This window comes from Arvicanthis niloticus, chromosome 1 (genome assembly GCF_011762505.2).
Source record: "Arvicanthis niloticus isolate mArvNil1 chromosome 1, mArvNil1.pat.X, whole genome shotgun sequence".
NCBI classification, from domain to species: Eukaryota; Metazoa; Chordata; class Mammalia; order Rodentia; family Muridae; genus Arvicanthis; species Arvicanthis niloticus.
In genome coordinates, this window is record NC_047658.1 from 69,317,267 (window position 1) to 69,344,934 (window position 27,668).

Below are 27,668 nucleotides of genomic sequence, written 5' to 3' on the forward strand. Positions count from 1 at the left end.
TTCACATCTGTCCCTTCAACTCCACATTGGTGAAAGAAAAAACCTAGGGGGCAAACTCAACATTTGTGATGAAGCATACAATGAAGATACCTACAGAAGTTCCTGACAGTGAAAATATTTTAAATAAACTTCAGTATCATTGAAATTTTCTTTGTCACTTAGTGAGGAGAGCACTTTTTTTTTTTTTTTTTTTTTTGAGACAGGGTTTCTCTGTATAGCTCTGGCTGTCCTGGAACTCACTCTGTAGACCAGGCTGGCCTCAAATTCAGAAATCCACCTGCCTTTGCCTCCCAAGTGCTGGGATTAAAGGTGTGCGCCACCACTGCCTGGCAGGAGAGCGCCTTTCAAACAGCAATTCTATGCAAAGCACTAGACACCAACTGACTAGATAACTCAGAGGCACACTAGTTCCTGAAGGCCACTCTGTTAGACTGTCCTGAGGGGGTGGCTACTGCACCGGTTACCACAGAGTCTGTCCTAAGAGCCACATCTCTCACGCTCTTGCATGTTGATTCCCAGCTGCGCCAGCACCGTGTAAAGAGGCAAGTTTCTTCCCAATGAATGATCTTACCACCCTTGTTGAGAATCAACTGATCACAAATGTATAGATCATTTCTGGACTCTCAATTCTAAATCCACTGCTCTCTATCTGTCTCCTACTCCGGCACTCTGTTCATTCTCTGGGCAGCTTTTGCTATGTGGGCTCTCCTGAAATTGTAGTGAGAACTTTGGCATCGGTCTCTGTTTCTGCAAGGGAATCCACCAGAACTAGCATGTGTTATTACTGAACTTTTAAAAACTATTCAGGTATTAATGACATTGTAACAACACTAAGTCTACCAATCCATGAACAAGATGTCATTCTGTTTATTTAAATTCTTTTAACATCAAACTTTGGAATTTTCAGTATTAAAATTTTATGCTGCTGTGGTCAACTTTATCTCTATTCTATTTTTTTTGATCCTAGCAATAAATCAAAATGGTATTTTTTTCATTGCACTTTTAAATTGTTCACAGCTAATATATAAAAATGCAACTGATTTTGGTATAGAAAATGAAAGTCCTTCCAGTCTGGGCCTGGATACTGAGCAGATCGCGGATGGCAGCTCTGCCCCCAATCTCACAGAACCCAGAGGAAGCAGGGCTCCCAGGAGCTCTAACCAGGGCAGTATCTTAGGTAAGCAGACAGCAAGCCTGCTCCAAACTGGGAGTAACTGGGACCCAGTAGGACCCAGGAAGTCACTCCTGACCAGGAGCACTGGTACTTTCCTGTCTGCACCTGAGCACCGAGTAGATTTTGGGCCCCAGCTCTTACCCTACTTGTCACACCCACCCCACACAGTTCTGATACAACCAAGATAATAGGAAAGGCAGTTCTGATACAACCAAGATAATAGGAAAGGCAGGCTCCAGTCAGAGACAGGGCACGTAGCACTAAGGAGATCCAGATGGCAAAAGGCAAGTGCAAGAACAGAAGCATCAGTAACCCAGGGTACTTGGCATCATCAGAACCTAGTTCTCCCATACTAGAAAGTCCTGAATTCCCCATATCACCAGCAAAGAAAGATTCAGATCTAAAATCACTTCTAATGATGATGATAGAGGACTTTAAGAAGGACATAATTAATACTCTCAAAGAATTTGAGGAGAACACAGGTAGACAGGTAGAAGCCCTTAAAGTGGAAACATAAAAATCCCTTAAAGAATTACAAGAGAACACAACCAAACAGGTGAAGGAATTGAACAAAACCATCCAGGACATAAAAATGGAAGTAGAAACAATCAAGAAATCACAAAGGGAGACTACTCTGGAGATAGAAAACCTAGGAAATCTGGAGTCATAGACACAAGCATCACCAACAGAATACAAGAGATAGAAAAGAGAATTTCAGGTGCAGAAGATACCATAGAAAATATTGACACAACTGTCAAAGAAAACACAAAATGCAAAAAGTTCTTAACACAAAATATCCAGAAAATCCAGGACACAATGAGAAGACCAAACCTAAGGATAATAGGTATAGAAGAGAGTGAAGATTCCCAACTTAAAGGGCCAATAAATATCTTCAACAAAATTATAGAAGAAAATTTCCCTAATCTAAAGAACGAGATGCCCATAAACATACAAGAAGCCTATAGAACACCAAATAGACTAGACCAGAAAAGAAATACCTCCCGTCACATAATAATCAAAACACCAAGTGCACATAACAAAGAAAGAATATTAAATGCAGTAAGGAAGAAAGGCCAAGTAACATGTAAAGGCAGACCTATCAGAATTACACCAGACTTCTCACCAGATACTATAAAAGCTAGAAGATGCTGGACAGATGTCATACAGACCCTAAGAGAACACAAATGCCAGCCCAGGCTACTATACCCAGCAAAACTCTCAATTACCATAGATGGAGAAACCAAGATATTCCATGACAAAACCAAATTTACACAATATCTTTCCACAAACCCAGCACTACAAAGGATAATAGCAGGAAAGCTCCACTACAAGGAGGGAAATTATACCCCAGAAAGAGCAAGAAAGTAATTCTCTTCTAACAAATCCAAAAGAAGATAGCCACACAAAGATAATTTCACCTCTAATAACAAAAATAACAAGAAGCCACAATCACTGTTCCTTAATATCTCTTAACATCAATGGACTCAATTCCCCAATTAAAAGACATAGGCTAATGGACTGGATACATAAACAGGACCCAGCATTTTGCTGCATACAGGAAACCCACCTCAGTGACAAAGAAAAAACTCTACCTTAGAGTAAAAGGCTGGAAAACAATTTTTCAAGCAAATGGTCCTAAGAAACAAGCTGGAGTAGCCATTCTAAAATCTCCAGCCCGAGAACACAAAGGGAGGGACTCATGGCTCCACCTGTATAGGTAATTGAGGGTGGCCTTGCCAGGCATCAGTGGAAGTGGACAGCCTAGGTACCTGAAAGTTTGGATTCCCTAGTGTTGGGGAATTTCGAGAGCAGGGAGACGGGAATGAGAGGATGGTGAGAGGAAACCCTCATAGTAATTGAAGGAGGGGGGATGTGGTAAGGGATTAGGCATCAGTGGAAGTGGAGGGCCTAGGTGCCTGAAAGTTTGGATCCCCTAGTGTTGGGGAATTTGAGAGTAGGGAAGCGAAAATGGGAGGATGGTAGGAGCATACCCTCATAGGAACTCCCAGAATTATATGGATTAGACATGACAGAGGCAGGCCGCCAGAAGACTAGATTCCAGAATTCAAACAAAAAATCATCTTGATACTAAAATTTGTTTTGAGAATTGTATATTGCAGAACACATAGCCTTGGTGTATCTACTCATCAAGCAAGCTGAGCAGACCTTCTCAAACCTCTGATGTTCTAGAATTCCAGCTGGATGCAGTGAAGACACAGCATCAGAAGCTTATCAATTTACTCTTCCCCTGCCCCTCTTCTAATATCTCAACACCCATAATCAGCTTGAAGAAGTTAATGAAGAGTCAGTGCCCCTATTCCCTGGGCTTGGGGACTAAGGTGGTTAATATTGGGCTGTCATTCTAGGGAAAAGTAGTGGTTTTGGTGGAACAGGGAGGATTAGCTAGGATTTATTGCATAGCCATAACCTACTGGTAGAGATATGTATAATTGTTATTAAGATGAAGTTATAATTTCTTAAATGGTACAAAATTTACTTTGATTTCAAATTTAAGGTTTTCATTGGTATGAGCTTCTTACTGATATAAAAGTGAGATGAATATTGTTACTCTCATAGGCATTGTGCCTATATAACACATTTAGGAATACAAGGCTTAGACCCAGTTCTTCTTTAACTTTTTTTTAACTGATTTGAGATGGTTAGACTGTGAGTTAAGGGCCTATAGCAAATTCATGGCTCTGAGTTTATTATTAGGGTGTTTTCTATATTTTATTTAGAAATAGCTGAGAGGAGTTAACAGACAACAGTCCAGATTACCTTACATGGATAGTTGGTTTTCAAAATATCAGAAGTCCACAGAATTGACGTTACAAACATTTCTGGATTAATGTTCATTTTGATTAGAGACCTGTCTGCTCCTGACAGCTTCCTGTCTTGGATTCTAAGAAGAAATTGAGCATCTTTGGAGTTATTCCAAATGTGGTGAGACAGCCACTAGGCAAGAATTGTCTCTTTCTATCTACAGACAAATTACTTTCCAGAAAAGGACACACTTGCAGAATAGTCGACTGATTATATCTGCCAAGACAGAGTAATCAGCCCTTAATAATTCTGCAACACTAGGTCTGTCAGATGATCCTGGGCCAGAAGGCTGAAGATCGAATGCTCCAACATTTTGTAGTATAGGGACTGTCCAGGTGTTCAGAGGTCTCTATAAATTGGCTAAGTTTTAGAAGCTATGCTTTGTGCTTCCCACAATTTCAGTGAACTCAGTCATTCTGGATTTCTGACAGGGTTGAAAACTTATAGTCTCATAGCCAATCCTGGCTATTTACCTTGAGAGAAAAGATTTGAGAGGATGGTTTTCAGCTGACATTCATTCTAAAGCCAAGAAAAAAAGCCAGGTTCAGAAATAAGTCTCTTAGTTAGGAGAGATGACAGAGGTTCTGGTTAGTCAACAAAATGAAGGACTGGGTATTAGGTCTATCTTGTACCTTACTGACACAAATTGGTATAGTTATGCTCTAATGGTATTTTGAGAGAAAAGTTTTAACAGGAAGGGTGATATGTAGGAGGAGCTAAGGTGGGAGGAGTACGGAGAGGAAGAAGAACAGTAAGAGGAGGAGGAGAAGGAGAGGAGGATCTAGGTGATGAGAAAGAGAAAGGGGGGGAGGCCATGGAGGCGGATGTTCACATGTCTCTGCCAGTCAAAGATAGTTGATATATCTAGGTTGGGTATTGGGTTACACTTCTGATTGATATTGAGCACTACCAAACTTATAAAGCCTTTGGTTAACATTAAAAAAAATTGTATAAAAGCAAAAAGGTGAAGGGGGCATGAGATAGGGGTTTTCTAGAGAGGGGAAATGGGGAAAGGGGATGGCATCTGAAATGTAAATAAAATATCCAATAAAAAAATTGCCCTCTGACCTCCACAGGAACAAACACACACAGACACACACGGTGTAAAAGATAAATAAATGAAACTCTTAATGAAGACTAGAGATGACATTAAGTATAAGAGTGTATAGAAACTACTATTTTTTTAAATTATGTCATGTTGGTAAGCCACGGTAACACCCAAAGCCCAACCTCCTGAGAGCCCAGATACCAAGGAAAACACAGCCCAATGTGGAGCTTTGAGCAAGAGAAAAGACACAAGTCAGCCAGACCGGTTCCCCACATGAGCTTTCCAAGTCACAGATCCAGTTTGAACTCAGTGGAGAAACAGAGATGAAGAGTAAAGTAAAATAATGGTTTTAGAACTAATTAATTAATTTCTTAAACTTTTCAGGTATTTAATTTTTAATTTTGTTAAATACCTTAAAGTTCAAATTGATTTTTCTAATTAATATATCTAGAAATGATCTTTGATTAACTTATTATTCTAGTTATCTTAAAGAATCACAATCTCATCAGACAACCACAGAACCCTCTTACTTTGTTTCTTTTACAAAAATTAGTTGATCTGTTGACAATATCCAGGCAGAATCTATCCATGGCTCCATCAGTGGCCCCTCCACTGACACCACTGCCTGCTTGCATGCTTCTGGGCCTAAGAAACACAAGCTTACACAGCAGACAACAAGGACAAATGGAGCTTCATTTGATGAAAATATAATTATAAAACGTCTAAAATTGTTACCTAGAAACTCTTTAGGAAACAAATTGTCAGAGAAAGCCTGTTCATTTTTTGTTACTTAATAGAAAAAAATATATTTAAAATCTCCCCAAACTATAAACAATGCTAGTATCTTTATGTAGTAAAATATAAACAACACAAATTTCATCATTTTAACTATGTTTAAATGATGTTTAACTATGTTTAAATGATGATAGTTGTACAACTATCATCAAGTTAATTTTTTTCATTGTCCGTAACTACACATCCTCACCATTTATAATCTTTAAATTTTTTCCTAAAATCTGAAAACAGTTTGAAGTGAACATAACAGTTTCTGAGCTACAGGGAAGGCACACTCTAAAGGAGACTCGGTCAGCATTCCTGTAATCAAGTTTTCTACCGAAGGTTCCCATTGTGTTGAAGATCATTTCCTGAAAAGATAACCCTATTAATTGCACTGGTTTTGGTTTTGGTCATTTGTTTGGGTTTGGTTTTGTCTTGGCAGTGCTGGAGAGCAATCCCACCACCTCTTGCTGGCTAGGCAAGTACTCTTCCACTAAGCCATACCCCTAATTAAGGCATCTTTTAAATAAAAATTATGTTTAAGGACATATTTATTCAATGCTGTTCTCATTTACATTCACAACAGCATGGAGGGGAAATAGTCAACTACTTTAAAACCCTTTTTTGAATGTTCTGGAGTAACTTTCCACAGAACAGCAATTAAAATGGCTGTTACACAGTCATGACAGTCCTTAAGCTTCCTGCCTATACATGAACACTGTGTAAAGCACATCCTTTCCAGAGCATCTAGACCCTCTGCTAGGCTGAGCACAAACTCCTGTAACCCGGGCCTTCCCCGTTACCTCTCCATCTCCCCTTTCTTCAAAGCTGGTGTCTAGCAATAGCCAATACCTTCTGACCTAGCCTGTGATCCTAGAACTGGGGGAAGGCTGGGGAGGGAGGACTGAGAGAGTGAGGCTGGCCTAGGTGAAAGAGCCAAGAAACAAGACCCAAAACAAAAGGAAAGCTTCCTACCAGTGCCACAGCTGCTGCTACAGTTGGAAGCACAATAGTCTCAGGGTTTGGCAAAGGACCAGCCTCCACCACCACAGAAGACAGGGTATATCCCGCCATGGCTCCAAAACCTGATGACTGATCACCATAAATGGCAAATCCACTACTTCTAAGACTGTCTCTACCATTACCAAGTCCACTGTAGCCGTGCCTGCTGCCACACCACTCTCTACCCTAACTGCCACCACAGATGCTGTAATGATCTTCATTGATGAGTCCTCCACAACCAGAGCTGCCACCACCTCCAAGCTCGCTTCTGTTGTGGTAAATCTCCGACTCAAATAAGTCTGGTCAAAAAAGAACACAACTCAATACTTATGATTATAAACTGCAAGCCTAGATTGGGCAGATTTACCATTGCACTACTCTATTCCCCAGCTATGAGATCCCTTACAACTTGCGGTTTTTCTAGGCCACGTTCTCCTCCTCTGTTATCCTTCCACCTCCAGCTCCTCCCTTGCTCCTCTGCAGCTTCTCTATAGCCTCTCTCTCCCATCAACTTCCTCTTCCGACTCCTCCCCTAAGCCTTTCTCTCCACCTCCCCTTCTACTGCCCAATCACTGGCTCTAGCCTTTATTTTACAAATTCAATTGGACAGAAGGTTCACAAGATTCACTCCTCCTCTGCAGCCCCTCCCAGGAGTGGAACTACCATCAAAACAGGAGGCTGGGGCTATCCACAACACTTCCTCCTTTCTGTCCAATTAAAAGACTCTTTTCTTTCAGATATAGTCAAAGGAGAGCTAGCTGGCATCATTTGCCTTGAAGTCACTATGTGCTGAGAAAGTTCATTGCTTAGCTGACACCATGACTGTGACAGTCAGAAAGGCTGGACAGGCAATCTAGCTGTTCTGGAAAAGTTTTGGAAGCAAGTCCTTAAAAGAAGCAGCTTCGATGTAGTTGCAGTAGAAACAGGCACGAAGCTGGAATAGAAGGTCCCAGAGTCTCAGCATCCCCGAGTATGAATCTTGCTAGGGCTGTGTTTCTCTTCTTTCATCCTGTAACATATAAAACTTAAAAGCAGCAGGTAGTTTTATAAAGACATTCACGTGGAGCATGCAGGGCACACAGCTTGGTCAATGGAGATCAATAAGGAAAGGCAACTGCCCTTCTTCAGGTTAGTTTGATCACTTAATCAAACTGTAATATAACTTTGTATACATGCCCTCATAAAGGATGGCATATATTAGCAAGTCATGAAAAATTCGTACCCAATTAAGTGTTCTTGGCTTTGTATAGACATTTTAGTCCCAGCCGGTTCCAGAGCTGTCTCCATTTAAGAGACATAAACAACACCATATATATATCACCTATTTGGTTGGTTGTGTTAGTCTCCCTTTTCTTCTGTGTCGACAAGGTCTTCAGGAGGTCTCCCTTTGTCATGTCTGATTTTTATCAACTTGGAAGGAACCCACAGCTTTTCTTTTCCTTTGGAAACATAGGCATACCCTCTCCCCCAGTGTAACACATTTCTCACTTTCCATTCTGATGTCAGAATATCCTTCATATAAACAGGTTGATTTAGTTCAGTAGTTTTTCCCACCATCCAATGTCTCTCAGCTGTGGTGGTTTGTTCATTAACATTCAAAAAATTTAAGGTTAATAAAGCACTATGTAATCTATCTTTGGGGTTTTTTTATTGATCCCTTTTGCCTATTAAGCATCTCCTTTAGAGTTCAATTAGATCTCTCCACAACTGCTTGTCCTGTAGGTTTGTGTGATATGCCTGTAACATGCTTTATATTATAATATGTAAAAATCTTCTTCATTTTATTAGAGATATATGCTGGACCATTGTCTGTTTTAATTTATATGGGTATTTCCATAATGGCCATGACTTCTAACAAATGTGTAATTACAGAATCAGCCTTTTCTGATGCCAAGGCAGTTGCCCATTGAAATCCTGAATACGTGTCTATAGTATGGTGCACACATTGCAGTTTACCAAACTCTGTAAAATGAAAGACATCCATTTGCCAAATGTCATTTCTTTGGGTACCCTTAGGGTTAGTTCCTGTAGGCAGTGGAGTTTGGTTATATAATGAGCAAGTAGGGCATTGCCTCACAATTTCCTTGGCTTGTTGCCAAGTGATAGAGAACTCTTTCTTTAAACCTTTGCTGTTAATATGGTGTTTTTTATGGAATTTGGAGCCTCTAGCACGCTTCCTATCAATAGCTGGTTGATTTCATTATTACCTTGTGCTAGAGGGCCTGGCAGACATGTATGGGATCTTACGTATGTATATATAGTGGGTAACTCCTATTTCTGATCATTTGTTGTAGTTGAATAAATAGTGAGGTCAATTCAGAATGATCCTGAATAAGTTCAGCAGTCTCTATGTGTAAAACAACCCTTTCTGCATATTGAGAGTCAGTTACTATATTAAGGGACTCTTGAAAATCTGACAACACCATGATTATTGCATATAATTCAGATTTTTGAACTGATTTATAGGGATTCTCAGCCACCTTACTTATGTCTTCTGATTTATATCCTGCGTTTCCTGATTTACTAGCATCAGTGTAAAATGTAGGGGCTCCAGATATCAGAATTCCCTTTAATATACAAGGGGGAATCCAATTAGTTCTTTTTATGAACTGAAGCCGCTTGCTTTTAAGGTATCTGTTGTTAATCTCTCCCAAGAAATTACTGCACACTCTTTGCCAATGTTTAATTGGACAGGAAGGAGGAAGTGTTGTGGATAGCCCCAGCCTCCTGTTTTGATGGTAGTTCCACTCCTGGGAGGGGCTGCAGAGGAGGAGTGAATCTTGTGAACCTTCTGTCCAATTGAATTTGTAAAATAAAGGCTAGAGCCAGTGATTGGGCAGTAGAAGGGGAGGTGGAGAGAAAGGCTTAGGGGAGGAGTCGGAAGAGGAAGTTGATGGGAGAGAGAGGCTACAGAGAAGCTGCAGAGGAGCAAGGGAGGAGCTGGAGGTGGAAGGATAACAGAGGAGGAGAACGTGGCCTAGAAAAACCGCAAGTTGTAAGGGATCTCATAGCTGGGGAATAGAGTAGTGCAATGGTAAATCTGCCCAATCTAGGCTTGCAGTTTATAATCATAAGTATTGAGTTGTGTTCTTTTTTGACCAGACTTATTTGAGTCGGAGATTTACCACAACAGGCTTCCATGACCACCACAGTGTTCTGGACTACTTCAGCCCCTTCGGCTACAAGAAATGCAAGTCATGCCTTACTTCAACAAGGCATTCCTCACTTTACAGCTGTGACCAGTAATAGGACAGTATCTCTGGACAGTCATGTCAACATTGTTGTGGCCATCAAGGTTACATAAGTAAAGCTCCTCTTCTGGATCCTGCTACAGTAAGTCAAGATTTTAACCACTTCAAATTTCCCACGCTGTTCCAAATAATCTCTTAAATCACATTTATGGTGGAGCTTAGTTACCACAAAGTGGCATTATTTCTAAAGGATTAGGAGGTGTGGCCTTATTGGAAAAAGGGTATCACTGGCAGTGGGCTTTTAAAAACCCACAGTAGGCCCAGTCTGTTTGGCACTTGCACATGCTCTCCCCCCTCCCCCCCTTTTCCTTCCCTCACCCCCCTTTGTCTATGAATCTGATGAAGCTCTCAGCCACTGCTCCAGTGCCATGTCTGCTCGAGTGCTGCCATGCTTCTCACCATGAGGATAATGGACTAAGCCTCAGAAACTGTAAGCAAGGCTCCAACTAAATGTTTTATTTTATAAGAACTGCCTTGGTCATGATGTCTCTTCACAACAATAGAACATTGACTAAGATAATGTTTCTCAAGTATGTTCTTAATGCTCCTGATAAAAATCTCCCGCAGTGCAGTGGGTGCCTCAGTTTGGAGATTCTCCCTCGATCACCCTCTGTAGATCCACTCTTTCACCTACCCTGTGAGGCCTCATAGGTGTGTCTGCACACACCTCTTTTTACAATGGTATAAGTGACCACCCCACAGCATGTAAAGAATTTAGCAGTTGGCTATCTCATTACTACATGTCCATGAATGTCCCTGTTGCCCACATTGGCTCCCCAGACTCTCATGTGTCTGCTTAGGTTTTGCTGGAGACTCTGATTTGGACATGGCAGCTGTGGGAGTCCATTGATGCTTCTTTGTGGGGTGGTCATGAGCATATATGATCCAATTAACTGTCTCAAGAACTAAAGTAACAACTGAACTTCACCTGACTTGAGTATTTGTAAGATGAGCCCCAAGATCCAAGTTATATAACACTAAACTTAATGCATGCTAACAGACAAAGTCTAAAGTCAGTGTTTGCATATTAATTGGTCCCATCATGGCAAGGATAGGCTAGAAGGATAGATAGAAAAGAAGATATGGCGGAGGTGTTCCCCAAGCACACTCCTCTGTGCTTGTGCAATTCTGTCTAAGACAGAACAATTTTTAAGCCTTTATGTAATGGCATATTAATCCACAGGTCCTCTTTCAGAAGAATGAATTATACCAGTACAAAGGTAGGGCTGGAATTGGTAATAAACAATTCACCCATTCAGCATAAACTCCAATGTTTCTTTGGTACAGAAATACTAATCTATTTTCTAAGTTATTTCACATAATAATATTAATTGCAGATGTCATAAAGTATTAGTTTTGGTGTATATTTATTGTGATTTCTAGCTTTACTAGAAAAATTATTTTATTTTTTTCCTGCTGTATAACCATTAAGATATGACTAGGATTGGGTATACACAATCCACATATGAAATCAAGAAGTGACGAATTATTCTGACTTGTAGAGCTTGAAGGACATCTGACTTCCAGCTCACACAGTGAGTCTATCTTCATCAAAGGCTTACCCAGTTACTAGATCATAATTCTATTGACTAAGATACTGTCTAGCACAGTAATTCTCAACCTTCCTGATGCTGTGACCCTTTGACACAGTTCCTAATGTTGTGGTGATACCCAACCATAAAATTATTTTGTTACTATGTCATAACTGTAATTTTGTTACAGTTAGAAGTTGTAATGCAAATATCTGATATGCAGGATATCTGAAATGTGATCCCTGTGAAACCCCAAAGGGGTCACAACTCACAAGTTGAGAAACACTGGTCTAGGACAAAGTATACAAGTGGAAACATCCAGGGAAGGATCCTTGAGAAGTTACTACTACTCAAGAGAAGACTAGAGATCTGGTGACTTCATACTTAGAAATCTTCAACAGACGATCCTAAACTGTTCCAGAAGAACACACACAAGGTTTCCGGAACAGACATTACATCAGGGATCTTCCAGGACAGAACCTCTGACAAAGTTATTAAATTGGTAGTCTGTCGTAGTTATACACAGAGACCAGTAACATCTCCAAGAAAGAAGAGTGCATGCGTGTCCAGAGAAGCACCAAGAAAGACAGCTACTATGTATAGTGTTGGCAGGAACAAGAGGAGCCCCAGCAGCAAGGATAAACAACGCCTTTTACTTAAACACGCTTCAAGTAAAAAACAACAACAGCATGAGGCCAAGACTATGCTTTACATCCCTATATATAGGGAGTGCAGCATGGAGGAGCCACTTCCAAAATGTCTACTGAATAAATGAACGCTTCATTTCCCCCTCCCCTCCTCTCCTCTCCTCTATTCCTCCAGAGTCAAGCAACCATCCAACCACACTCTTTTCCTCTCCAAAACCTGCAGAGCCTAAAGGATCCAGAAAGTCCTTGACTAGGGTTTAAAAAACTTCCTGAAATTCATGTTAGATCGAGGCAAGGAAAAGAAACCCAGCCAGGCCTCCCTCCTTGGAAGAATTCAAAGTCCAGAGGGAAAGCTACATATATTGTGCAACTGAAGAAGCTTCATCATTTCTCTATAGGAGAAAAGGTCACACTGTGCAGCTCAGAAATTAGCATAATCCTCCCCAGAGGATGCCAGAAATGGGCAAATAGGACTTTTCTATGGAAATTTGGTAGAGGGGCAGAAAAAATGAGTTTGACCTCAGAGGCCACTTGCAAGGCTAGGAAGGTGGAGACAGTGGGGTCAGGGCTTACTTGGCACACTTGAGGCCAACTAGTGGGCCCCGTCTCAAAGAACAAGGTGGATAGCCCTTGAAGAACACCACTTGAGATTAACGTTTGTTGTACACACACACACACACACACACACACACACACCCTTCCCCCACACTCAGGTGAGCCCCTTCTCTATATTCCCCATTTGGAAATTCAGTTCCCACTTTATCACCCCTTCTACTCATTCAAAAGCCCTTTATCACCCCACAAATGAAAGCACTCGTATACTGAATCCAGCCATCAGTCTTACCCTGCCAGCAAAGCTAAGGAGCAGGAACTGTTCTTGGAAACAAAGGCTGAGCGATGGGTCTGTATCATCTGGCCCCGAGAAGGCTCTTCATTCTCTGAATCCGAGAGACGTGCAGGACACTGGCAAGGAGACAAGGGAGATAAATTGTCTGTTGAGGTTTCCATGGGATCTATCCTAGTATAGTTTCAAAGTCCTATCTCTCTAAGTCACTGTTCTGAGTTCCAGTTTGATTCCTTTTTTTTTTTCTAAAAATACTAATCACAAATGTGGCTTTACCTGAAAATATCCAAAATCAAATTATCCATTATCAAATTGCACTTGATATTTTCTTCCAACTTTGGGAGAGAGACAAAAGATTCAACACAAGGTTAATAATGGCAATCTGTATGCTTCAGTCTCTTTTTATAACTAGTTTGGTACCATGTAAAAGACCATTCAGATCACATCTCTCTCAGTGCCACTAGTCTGTCTCCACTTCCTCTGTACAGACTGTGCTATTGTAAAGATCCTGCAAGCTGATAAGCACTAAATAAGCTAACAGATAGTATTAAGAGAAAGCTTAATTTTATACCATTCACCAAATTCCTTTTAACTGATGAAAACTAAGCTGCATTATTGCAAATCAATATCTACAAAGACAAAACTACCCTGCTCTCCATGCTTCCAAGCCTAACACCTAGAAACATGAGGTGAGAAAAACTCACCTCACACCTTTCACCTCAGGTGTGAATAAACCTAAGGCACTATGTGTCCTCAGAATGGTACAGAGCGTGGGCAAAGGAAATGCTTACAGTGACACTTGACAAAAAGACCATCCCTAACCAAGGCTAGGCTACTGAGGGCGGGCGGGGTGTTCACACAAGGCAAGCGGAACTCAGCTACATTAGACCTTTTCAAAGACAACTGGACATAAACATTATTCACCCGCCTTCTACTTGGAGTAATTTATCACAGCAGCATTTAAGACATCTATAGGAGATTAAAATATTCAAAGAAATTGCACTGGGAAGAAATTAAAACAGATAAACATTTTTTATTTACAAGTAAAGACACAATTTATAATTAACTAAAAATGGAAGCATTATAAAGCAGTACATGTGCAAGGCAACACTTCTAGATGAAAAGAACACGCACAAGTGTGTGCAGGCATCTGTGTGCATGTGTGTGTGCACACGCTGCATGTATCTCTGTGTGCATGTGTGTGTGCACACGCTGCATGTATCTCTGTGTGCATGTGTGTATGTGTGTGCATGCGCTGCATGTATTTGTGTGCATGTGTGTGTTTGTGTGTGTATACACTGTACTTATAAAATAGATCTGATTAGGATAATCACCAAAATGTCTGTAGGGGTTATTTCTAGGTCATAGGATAATTAAACTTTCACCTCTGATTTATAATCCTTAATATAACTATTGGCTATACAATTCTGCTTTTCAACAATTCATACCATTATTGGAGTAATGGTACCATAATAAAACAACAAATTAAAAATTATGCCCATTTTATTTCTATTATAAAAATAACATATCATAATCGCTCTAGAATTCTTTCTGAGTTTAGTAATTTCATGAGCATGCATCAAAAAGTTGTGATGGGCAAGACATTATGGGAGGTTTTTAATTGGGTCAGACACATGTCAACAAACAATCTCATAGAGAAACAAACATAAAAATATATAATGAGAGTAAAAGTCCCATAAAAGTCACACACTATTAAGGGTGGACTGAGGAGAGGAGGATGGGTGAAGTCTCTGCCAGTCTGGAGGTGACAGCTTTTAAACTGGACATGGAGACAAACAGCAGCTTTCCCACCAGCAAGCTGCTGCAATGTGCCTGACATAGAAAAGCAGAGTGTGTATGTTGGCAGCAAACATTCTCCTCCAAGAGCTGTGGAGCATCCTCAAGGATGAAAAGACTAGCTAGAAACATGCTTAAGGAAGGATCTGGGTGCTGGGCGAACAGTTCTCAAAGAAATGTAGAGCCACTGAGGTTTGGTGGCAGGAAAATGTAATGACAGTCTCATAATGACAACCTTAATACAATGGCTGGCTGTCCCCCTGACACCATTTCAGGTTCTCTTGGGTCCCAATTTTACTATAATGAAATCATTTGCTCAAGACCAAACATGTGCTTTTCCCTAGCACTGGGGCTTTGCACATGCTAGTCAATGGCTCCTCTTCTCCACTGCCCAGCCCTTTTTATTTCATGGTCCCACTGAATTGCCCAAACTAGCCTTGAACTCACTCTGAGGCCTAATCAGACCACGAAGTTGCAGTCTTTTGACTTCAGTCTCTTCTAGTTGAGAGCACAAGTCTTTATCAGTCTAAAAACTATTTTTTTTCTTTTTAAGACAGAGTATCTCTGTGTAGTCCTGGCTGTCCTCACTCTGTAGACCAGGTGGTCCTCTAACTCACAGAGATCTACCTGCCTCTGCTTCCCCAGTGCTGGGATTAAAGGTGTATGCCTATACTGCCCAGCCTGTCTAAAAATTATTCAAGTCATTTAAAAGTCCTCAAAAATGTACAAAGGAAATAGGGAGGTAGAAAGTTTCAAGATCACAAGAATCCAAAACAGGTGAGAATTTACTCACTATGGTTTGCATTGACAGTGTCATGAGCCTGGCTACTGCCAATAAGGAAATCTGAGAATCTGTATTTTCTGGTTCCTTTAAAGAAATAAACTGCACTGATGCAACTACTTTCTATTTCAAAGATAATAGCGCCAAAAGCAAAATAATTACAATGACTCCTAGCCTGACACGGAACACAGTTCCTGGAGGGAATGGCTTCTCCCATGGATCGACACATGGAGGCTTTTGGACAGTTTGCCTGAGCACATTACAACTGGGAAGAGGCAAAGCTCTTTCAGAGACTACAGCCCGGAGCTGGGGCTGTGGTCAAACATCCCATGTCCTATTGCTACTGCTGCCTAAGCTACTATGGATCCTTCCTAGCAGCAGGGTTTGCCCTTTAAAGGTTCCTGGGGTGCACAGCATGGAGAGCACACAGCATGTTGTGCTTGTTAAATGGAATCTTTTACAGGACTAAAGAATTATAAATTCCAAGTGCCTTTGTTTTATTTTTATTGTCTGGAGGAAGAGCGTACTATATTCAAAGTCCAAGCAGGCCTAGAACTCACTACAGAGTCTAGGTTAGCTTAACTGCAACCCTCTTGCCTCACCCTCCCAAGTGCTGGTATTACAGATGTGTACCACCATGCTGTTCCCAAATGGCTACTTTTGATAATAATTAGCGATAATTAATACTATAACCAAAATCATATGCCACCTGCATATGGTAGTCAACAAATATACTGACCCAAGACACCTTTAAAATTTTCTGCTTTTAAAGCACAGGAAACATGGCTTTTATATAAATTCAGACAAAAGGACGAGCAGGAAGAAACCCGGCCAGAGTGCAGTTAGTTGCACCACTGGTTCTGCAGGGAAGAAACCCGGCCAGAGTGCAGTTAGCTGCACCACTGGTTCTGCAGGGAAGAAACCCGGCCAGAGTGCAGTTAGCTGCACCGCTGGCTCTGCAGGAAAGAAACCTGGCCAGAGTGCAGTTAGCTGCACCGCTGGTTCTGCAGGGCTACTGGGGGTTTTGTTTTGTTTTAACCTAGTCTTTCTTTTTCTATCTATCTGTGTATAAATATATATGTATATGTTTATAACATATAAATATTCAAAATATATAAACATAAATCTATGTTTATATGTTGTAAACACATAAAATGTGATATTTATTTTTATTATATGAATATTTGGCCTTCATGGTCCCCACATGTGTGCCTGGTCCCCATGGAAGTCAGAAAAGGGCATCAAATCCCTGGAACTGGAGGCTGTAAGCCCCCCTGTGGGTGACGGTAATCAAACTCAGTCCTCTGCAAAGCAGCCATGTCTCTAGCCCCCTCTTCCTACTTTCTTAACTCTCTTACACTGCCTATCTTCATTTGCATTAAAGCTTCATTAATTTTAATCCATTTAAAAAATAACTTAAAATGTTAACAAAGCTACATAAAAATACTGAAAAATATAAGCATTAGATATCCAAATTGTGATTAGAACTGATATTAAGACATTATTTTTCATATAAATACAATTACATTTTCAAAAAGTCCTTTCTTGGTCCAGTGAGGTGAGCTGGTGAGTGAAGATGCCTGACTACCTGAGTTCAATCCCAGAACCCACATGATGGAAAGAGGAGACAAACTCTCATAGTGTGGCTTTTGACTGCCACATGTGTGTCAGTGTATGCATGTGCTTGTACACATCCAAAGAAGTAATAAAATATAAGTAATGAAAACTGTTCAGGCAAGATGTGGCCCAATCATATGCCCAGTTAGTTTAGACTACTCATCTAATATTGGGTACATACTTAGATCTAAGCATTGTTCTGCTTAAGAGATTACAGAGGATAAAGGAAAGTGAAATACATGCTTTTTAAAAATCTAATTGAGGATATTAAGGTATATACAGTTTAATGTCAAAAACCAGCACATACGTCAACCTGATGGTATACATACACATTTCGTCACACAGTATCCCAGCCTGTCCTTACTTTCTTCCAGTCCCTTAATCTTTCCACAGGTTCCGCTGTCCCATTCACAATCACTTCCTCCATCTCTACATAGATGGATGGTGCTGCACTGCCCTTAGGCTGCACAGTCAGTGAGTATTCCTGGGGCCATGGTCTGCCAAGGCAGGGCTCTCTGAGGCAGATCCACCCAGATGTGACTCACTGACCTGCTCTCAGACAATGTCCTCCCAGACGTGACCCACTGACCTGCTCTCAGACAATGTCTTCCAGACGTGACCCACTCACCTGCTCCAGACTTGTTTTCAACCCCACTGGCTCATCTCTTTTTTTCTGTTCATCAGTTTTCCTCTTCCCCACCTCGGAATCTTCTTGCAGTATCTTGTGCATCTGATCTTCACAAACTTTTTCTTCTTGTAGCTTCTCTCCTCTCAGCTGAAAATTACAAATCACAAAGAGACTGTAGAGTTTTAGGCAACTCTAAACTTAAAGACATCTTTATTCTACAACCCAGATCAAGCGGCAGTCTCCAGGGTGACTCTCTTATTAGACATGGCCACCCTGATTGTTAAATAAATCTGCTTTTACTTGGCCCTAGCTCAGTGGTACTCAACCTTCCTAATGCCGCAACCCTTTAATACAGTTCCTCATGTTGTGGTGACCCCCAACCATCAAATTATTTCATTGCTACTTCATAACTATAAATTTGCTATTCTTATGAATCATTATGCAAATATCTGATATGCAGGATATCTGGTATGTGACCCATCTGAAAGAGTTATTCAACCCTCAAAATGGGTTGGGACCCAAAGGTTAAGAATCACTGCTCTACATCCACATTTCCTTCACAGCACAGGACCGAACTGCTCTGTAGTCATAAGCAACACAAAACCATAAAAGCTAGCTGTATAGCTAGATTTATTCACATAGAAAAAAATAAAACTTAAACCTAAACATTCTTATACCACTGAAGTTACATATAACTGTGTTGGGCCAGGAGCAGAAGCAGCCACAAAGCATGTGAAGAGCTGGCTGGGTCTATTAGCAACAACAATAACTTCTTCCAGGCCTTGTATTTTATGTTCATATTCTATGGTTACAGGATATGTCAACAAAGACACAGGTCTACAAAGGAATCTAAGGCACAGATAGATGCTTCTCATTTGGAAAAGGCAGTGTTTCATTATATAAGGAACAGAAGACTTTTAACCTAGATGATCTTAGGCAAATGGTTAATCACTTATATAGCTCAAAATAGGAGTCTCTGTATCCTCCTCTGAGAAAGCCATCATTGTAAGTATTCTAAATGGTCGACAGAATCCTGCTGTGCTCTTACAAAGTATTAACCAGTTCTTCCTAGTTTCATTTCATTTTTTACTGCTTAAAGTTTTAATAAATTTAAATGAGATAATATATACCCTAAATACTGATAAGCTATTTATAGTTTCCATTTCTTGTAAAAAGATAAAGCTAAGAGGCCTGCCTATACTTGGAGCAGGCAGAAGACAGCCAAGGGGAGGTAGCCGCCACTACGATGACCAAGTACATTATGGAGAGATGGAGTGGTTTGTGCACTATGAAGAGAGGCAGAACTGGAGATGCCACAGAGATGAGGAACAGCCTGATGTCAGCCTGTGCTGCTGCTGAGGGCCTCTTCAGTGGCCCTGCTGCAGCTGTGGTCTATGTCAATGTCTATGCCTCATGTCACCACCAAAGGCCAGGTGGAAGCTGCTGCCTGAGGCCATGTTGATGTCCCAGGGGTGTGCTGAGCTGTCCCCACTTCTGTGGCACACAGGAGAGCTGGCTCCACCTCTCACCTGGGCAGCTCAGGAAAGCTTAGACAAAGGAGAACTGACAGGCTGATCAACTCAGCTAGCACCCAGGCCTAGCTGCAGGGCTTTGAGCTAGCCCACCACATCCATGAGCTGTTGGAGCATGTGCAGGGTCAGTCCTGCAGAACCAAAGCTGCAGGGTCTCCATGACACAGGTCAACAGCAGGATACCTGAGAGGAGTGCCGTGAGGATCCTGTCTTGACAGCAGAACAGAAGCCAGAGTCCTTGAACCATACCAATGACTCAGTACAGAGAGCCCTGGCAAGTAAAGCTGTCTGAGCAAAAGGTGTATGTGACACACTGTGATAAGCCTAAGCTTCCACAGTGAGGGTTGTTGTTGTTGTTTTGGGTATTTTTGCTTTTGCTTTTGTTTTCTTTTGGTGGGGAGGTTACAAAGGTGGAGGGCAGATATGGAGGGACTGGGAGGTGTGTGGGATTGGAGTACATGATAAATTCACAAAGAATTAATAAGTTTTAAAAAGATACTGTTAAAGGGACAAGAATATTTTAGGGGAGGTTTTTAATTAATTAGTTAGTGAATTATTTATTTGTGTGTACGTTTGCACAGATGACTAGGTACAAGCCAGCAAACTATGATGCAAGTGTGCTTGAGGACGACATACAAGAACTTTGTTCTTTCCTTCTCCTGTATGGGTCCCAGGGGTGGTACTCAGATGGTCAGGCTTGGCAGCAGGTGCCTTAACAAACTGAGTCATCTCACTAGCCTCTGGTTTATGACAAAAGGTCTCACTATGTAGCACAGGCTAGCCTTGAGCTCAGGGTGCTCCTCCCTTGGCTTCCCAAGTGCTGGCATCACAGCCTTGTGCCATCACACTTAGTTAAAATCAGACTTTTGACAGGCTGTTGTCTCTAGGTTTAAATAATAATAATAATCCATAGCAACAAAAACAAAACAATAAAGCCTAGCTTTATTCTTCCAATTTCTATACATCTGACTCCTGTTGTCTCTAAGATACTGAACCTACTTCAAGTAGTTATATATAAGCAGGAAATACCACTTACAACGTAATGAAAGGAACTCCCAGCTTGCCCAATTCAAAGGAGACCATAGAGGAAGAAGAGCAAATCCACAGACAGGAAACAAAACTGAAGTCAGCGCTCACAGTCCATCTCAGAGGCTCTTGTTTAGAGACTAACCACAGACAGCACACAGATGGGTATCTTATTTTTCAGGAGATACAGAGGAAAAGTGTGAAAGAGATTAGCATCACAGTAACTGCATTTGTTATCTGTGTGCCAGGCACTGCGCTAAGGACCTTGGTGGTCTCTGTGTCCATGACATCCCTACACCTACCTCACTCACACTAGAGAATGCAGGAGAGGATCTAAGAGCTTGGGGTAGCACATGGAAGCTACAGACTGTGCCCACAGGACTTACCCTGCTCAGATCTTCATTGGTATGTGTGGCTATGAACTTGGTGTTGAAGAGGCAAGCACAAGAGGTTCCCTGAGTTCAGGGAAGCATCAGTAACCTAGCTGAACTGAAGAAGTGCGCTCTGAGAACTCCAACCTCTACCTGTGCCCTAGACCAACTTCTCACTTTAACTACAGTCTTCGTTTTTAACAACAAAATCATTTATCTTCCTGGGGCTCAAGGGAGCCTCTTACTTGAGAGCCTGGGCTGGCCTTGAACTCTGCAGCCTACTCCCTCAGTTTCCCTACTGCTTCGGTTTCCCTACTGCCTCAGTTTCTCAAATGCTGGGAGCACAGGCATGTGCTATCGCATCTGGCCTCACTGTGACTTTTACATACATGGAGTATTCTGGTTTTTAACTGCCATCCTTCATTCACCATTCCAGGAAACTTACCTGTGTGCACCTTCTCATTTTGCTCTCTGTATTCTACTGCCTGGTTTTAAAACAATCTGAACATTTATTATTCAGAGATACCTGGAGACATTCTAGTCTGTGGCTATTTAAAAATAAGCTGGTATTCCTGACCACTTAGCTAGGGATATGCATACCACAGACTACTCCCGAAGAAGCTGTGAGTCACACGATGTGAGCATGCTGCCAGCTTCTCCAGTTCATTTTACAGACTGCACTCCCACTGCAGCCCCTCCCGGCGGGAGGACAACAGCCGCTCCCAGATTCTCCACCACTCAGTACTCTATTTTTGCCATCCCGTGGGTTGATACTGCATTACGACTGAGAGCCAGGCCTGCAGAGCGCCTTTCTAAGCTCATTCCTTGCACATCCTCTTTCTGGCATGGCTAGTCACATCTTTGCCCTTCTAGAGTTACTTATAGTCTTTGGAGATGAGAACTGTCAGGATAGAATATAAACACACATGTGTCTGCATATATGTCTCTGTGTTACAGCTTACATATGTTCATCAAATGTCCATGTGTTCAAAATGTAACCCTCATATTTGCATGTTAATAGTATTTGGAGACAGGGCTCTGAGAGATTAGAATTCGATGTTCATATCTTTCTAACATTTAGGAGCTACTGTCTTTTCAGCCATGGGAGAGGATGTAAGGTATTGTCTTTGAGGTTTTAATTATTATTTCTCAGATGGCTAATTACACTGTCTTCATATCCTTGACAGTCTATGTTCTTTTGTAAAACGTCTGTTCAAACCTTTTGCCCTTTTATAATTTTAATTATTTACCTATTACCTTATTAGAAAGTACAATATTTTTATATACTCTTGATACAAGTTCATTGCTACATATACATTTTGAGAATTTTTTCTCCTAATCGTTGTTTTGCCTTTTTATGTCTTTAATGGCAGATTTAAAGAGCAAAGTTTGTGGGTTGTTTATTTTCCTTTGACATTTGACAAAATCACTATATTGGCTGTTTTAGTCAGAGTTACTGTTGCTGTGATGAAGTACCGTGAGCAAAGAACCTGTGGAGGGAAGGTTCTGCTTCACTCACAGTTCCACAGAACAGTTCATCACGGGAAGCAGGGAAGCAGGGAAGCAGGGTGGGAGCCTGGGGGCAGGAGCTCACTGGACTGTTCACCAAGGTTTGCTCTGCCTGCTTTCTTACAGAACCCAGGACCACACCCAGGGATAGAAACACCCACCATGGGCTGAACCCTTCCCCCATCAATCATTAATTAACAAAATCCCCACGGGCTTGCCTACAGACGATCTTATGGAGGTATTTTCTCAATTGCATCCTCTCTGATGTTTATATCCATATAACTGAGTTTGTTATTACATATTGGTATTTTTTCTTCTATTAAAAAGTCTGAAACATCATTGTTATCCTCTCTAGAAAACCTCTACCTGTCCCAAGGACTTTTTTTTACTGTTTTTTTTACTGTTTCCTTCTTGCAGTTTTAGTTTTTACACTATCTCTCTTTTTTTTTTTTTTTTTTTTTTTTTTTTTTGAGACAGAGTCTCACTATGTATCTCTGGCTATCCTGGAACTCACTACGTAAACCAGGCTGGCTTTGAATTCACAGAGATTTACCTGCCTCTGCCTCTGCCTCCCGAGTCCTGGGATTAAAGGTGTGCATCACAACATCCAGCTTTACACTAACTTTTTTCTTTTTTAGGGCACTTTTTTTTTTTTAAAAAAAGATTTATTTATTTATTTATTTATTTATTTATTTATTTATTTTATATGAGTACACTGTAGCTGTTTTCAGACACACCAGAAGAGGGCATCTGATCCCATTACAGATGGTTGTGAGCCACCATGTGGTTGCTGGGAATTGAACTCAGGCCCTCTGGAAGGGCAGTCTGTGCTCTTAACCTCTGAGCCATCTCTCCAGCCCAGATTTTTATATATTTATATATTTATATTTATATATATAGTGTTCACTCTTACTTATTCATGAGCTGTTGAGCCTGCGCTACTACAGCTGTTCAAAGATTATCTTTGACCATTAAATGACTTCAGTGATAGCAGCTGACTCTTGCTAGGGCCGATATACTTGTGCCTTCCCATCCCCAAATTTGTATTTGAGACTTTAGCCTCTAGAATAACATGAGATCGTGGTTAGAGCTCGTGACGGCACTGATGCCCTTATAAGGAGAGTCAGCTTTGCCTTCTCTCCCTCCCTCCTTCTCTCCCCTTCCTTCCTCCCCCTTTCCCCCACAACCCCAACCCCTGTCTAAGGTATAAGCTGAGAATCACATAACACTACTTTAAGAAATTAAGAAATATATAGAAATTGACGGATCTAAAGGTTCAATATTATTAACATGCCAGCTCTCCCAAAACTGATTTACAAATTAATGCAGTCCTAATCAAAACTCTAACAAGTAACTGGGTGGTGATGGTGCTTGCCTTTAATATCAGCACTTGGGAGGCAGAGGCAGAAGGATGTCTGAGTTTGAGGCTAGCCTGGTCTACAGAGTGAGTTCCAGGACAGTCAGGGCTATACAGAGAAACCCTGTCTTGGAAAAAAAAATTCTAACAGGATATTTTTGGGTAAGAATTGGCAAGCTTCCTATAAAATTAGATATACAATGAACCTTAAGAGTGAAAATAACTTTGAAAGAGAGCAAAGTCAGATAGTTAACACATGGATTTCAAGATTCATCAGAAGTACAGAAATCAAAGCAACAAGAAATTTGCATAAAAGTAAATCAAGACAATACAGTACCTAGAAATAAAAGCCACAAATATATGGCTAATTACTTCAGCAAAGGTGCAAATACAATTTAGTAGAAAAGGATAGACTTTTACACAAACGGTGCTGGAACAAACTGGGCATCTACACGCAAACAGCAGCTCAAAATGCATCATAGACTTAAATGTTAAACCTAAATCTATTACTTCCAGAGAAAGGACAGCAGAAACCATGACGCTGGGCTGGGCAGGAAATTCTTACACATCATACTCCACAGCAGGTAAATGCACGAACTGTGATACATCAGAACTACAGCCTGCTCGTCAAGACACTAATACACTGAGAAAACAAGGCACAGACAGAAGCAGCAGGTGTAGAGTGTGTGCCATGGGAAGACTGGATCTAAAATATACAAAGATCTTTTAACAATTGAAAACTGAATGCCAGGCATGGTGGCACATGCCTTTAATCCCAGCATTTGGGAGGCAGAGGCAGACAGATCTCTGAGTTTGAGGCAAGCCTGGTCTCTATAAATGAGCCCATGACAGAAAAGGCAGTTATACAGAGAAATGTTGTCCCAAAAAGCAAAAACAGAAAACAAAACAAAAATTAGAAACCCGGCAAAAACTCACTTGAACAGATATAACATCTAATGTAACATCCAGAAGATAAAAAACATAGGAAAAACACAGTCCTGAGGGAGAATCCGTTCCCCTGGGCCTCACAGCACTATCCCTCCACTTCCAACTACAATTCTTCAGTCTTCCATTTCTTACCCAAGCAAAAACCACATCAGCAACCAGGAAGGTCACTATGTGCTCAGTTCTTAACACTAGTGAGAATAATTGGCAGTTATACAGGAATTTTCACGTGCCAACAGTATCTCACAGTAAGGGAAAGCTAGGGAGTGCGGCATCCATCTTAACGACCAGGAGACTAAGACATACAAAGATTATGTAGTTTGCCTAAATTCACATATTGGTAAGTTGCAAAAGTAGGATTTCTAGTTGGACAACTGGCTCTGCAATACTGCTTCTCGGTTTAGATTAATATTAACTGAATAATATATATATATATATCATTTGATAAATATCCGAATGTTTTAAAAGCCTAAAATAAACAAGTAGATTCTTAATTATAAAAAGAGTAAGTGAGCCAGGCATGGTGGTGCAGTTTTAATCTCAGCATTCAAACCTAGAGGCAGGCAGAACTCTTATGAGTTTGAGGCCTGCCAGGTCTACATATTAAGTTCCAGGACAACCACAGATACACAGAGAGACCCTGGTTTTGGTTTTTGTTTTTTGTTTTTTGTTTTTTTTTTTAAATACACAGAGAGACCCTGGTTTGGTTTGGTTTTTTTTAAAGTGAAACTTTTGAATTCATTTTAAATGAATTAAATTTTTTTTTTTTTTTTTTTTTTTTTTTTTGAGACAGGGTTCTTCTGTGTGTAGCTTTGGCTGTCCTGTAACTCTCTTTGTAGACCAGGCAGGAAAAGGGCCATAAATTAGGCAGTGGTAGTGCATACTGTTAATCCCAGCACTTGGGAAGCAGAGGCAGGTGAACCTCTGAGTTTGGGGCCAGTCTGGTCTACAAACTGAGTTTCAGGATAGCTGGAACTACACAGAGAAATCCTGTTCTGAAACGTCCCCCAACTCTGTCCCTGACCCCCCTCCCCACAGAAGGGCTATAAAGATGGCTCAGCCCTTGATGCTTTCCTAAAAGGACCCTGGTTCAGTTCCCACATCAGGTGGCTCATAACTGTATATAGTGCCAGCTCCAGAGATCCAACTCCCTCTTCTGGCTTCCATGGGTACCCACACACATATGGGAGCTACACACACACACACACACACACACACACACACACACACAAATGCATATAAATAAAAAATCTTTAAAAAGTAATAAAAGATAAAAATAAATTTCTTTGTAGAATATTTTTAAATTCACTTTTAAAAGTCATTTCTGACTCTTAGTCTTGACATTCAGGACAGCACTGGCACTGACATTTTCTCAAAGTCTATATGGCTACTGAACATGTTGGAGGGTAATGATAGCTCAGTGGTAGAACACTTGCCACCATCAGAATGGCAAAAAAAAAGTCAACATCATTTGTTTTAAACCTTTATTTTTATGTGCATGACTGTTTCGCCTAAATGTATGTGCACCATCTGTGTGTGGTGCCTGCAGAGGCCAGAAGGGGCACTGGATACCCTGGAATAGAGTTACAAAAGGTTGTGAGCCATTACATGGTGCTGGGAATTGAACCCAGGTCCTCTTTAAGAACTGTCTATAGGATCTATGCTATCTATAGCAAACACGGTTTGGTTTCGGTCTTGAAGAACTGTCTATAGGATCTGTGCTATCTATAGCAAACATGATTTGGTTTTGGTTTCTACTATGCAGTCTTGGTCAGCATTTTCTCACTGTGTAGTAATGAACTGGCCTCCAACTTGAGATGGATCTTAGTCAGTCCGATCCGGGGATTACAGGCAAGCACAACTGCACCAGCTGCTGTAAACAACATCTGAATGTGATTACTAGGTGACCTGACTACTGCCGATTTCCCCTGTCTTCTTTAATCCCTTTTCATAACCTAATTTTTTGAAATGGTTTTTTACCAGGCCCAAGAGATGGGTCCGTGGTTAAGAGTGTTGGCTGCTCTTTCAGAGGACTCAGATTCCACTCCCAACTCCCACACAATAGCTAACACCTCTGTTACTTCAGTCCCAGGATGATCTGACAGCCTCTTCTGGCCTCCTTTGGTACCCACAAGCAATTGGTAAACCCACATATATCACTATACATAAAAATAATTTTAAAAAATATTTTAATGTTTTTCTTCTATAATTTTGTTGAAGATATTTATTGGCCCTTTAAGTTGGAAATCCTCACTCTCATCTATACCTATTATCCTTAGGTTTGGTCTTCTCACCGTGTTCTGAATTTCCTGGATGTTTTGTGCTAAGAACTTTTTGCATTTTGTGTTTTCTTTGACAGTTGTGTCAATATTTTCTATGGTATCTTCTGCACCTGAGATTCTCTTTTGTATTCTGTTGGTGATGCTTGTGTCTATGACTCCTGATTTCTTTCCTAGGTTTTCTATCTCCAGGGTAGTCTCCCTTTGTGATTTCTTGATTGTTTCTACTTCCATTTTTATGTCCTGGATGGTTTTGTTCAATTCCTTCACCTGTTTGGTTGTGTTCTCTTGTAATTTTTTAAGGAATTTTTGTGTTTCCTCTTTAAGGGCTTCTACCTGTCTACCTGTGTTCTCAAATTTTCTGAGAGTGTTGTTTATGACCTTCTTAAAGTCCTCTATCATCATCATTAGAAGTGATTTTAGATCTGACTCTTGCTTTCCTAGTAATATGGAGAATTCAGGACTTTCTAGTGTGGAAGAACTAGGTTCTGATGATGCCTGGGTTGCTGATGCTTATGTTCCTGCGCTTGCCTTTCGCCATCTCGATCTCTTTAGTGCTACCTGCCCTGTCTCTGACCGGAGCCTGTCTTTCCTATTATCTTGGTTGTGTCAGAATTGTGTGGGGTGGGTGTTGCTACTGGGATTAGAGCTGAGGCCCAAGATCTGCTCAATGTTCAGGCCCAGATGGGAAAGAACCAGTGCTCTGGGCCAGGAGTGACTTCCTGGGT

General features: G+C 41.0%; 1 protein-coding gene across 2 annotated transcripts in view; it reads right to left on the bottom strand.

The window, feature by feature from the left end:
* Positions 1-27,668, bottom strand: part of Rnf169 (ring finger protein 169) — a 69,587-nt gene that overhangs the window by 8,835 nt on the left and 33,084 nt on the right. For both annotated transcript variants that reach the window (XM_076938781.1, XM_034518513.2), the window contains exons 3-4: positions 17,922-18,068; positions 13,099-13,217 (exon numbers count right to left, since the gene is read on the bottom strand). In XM_076938781.1, coding sequence (XP_076794896.1) covers positions 13,099-13,217; positions 17,922-18,068 — 266 coding nt within the window. The remainder of the gene's footprint in view (positions 1-13,098; positions 13,218-17,921; positions 18,069-27,668) is intronic.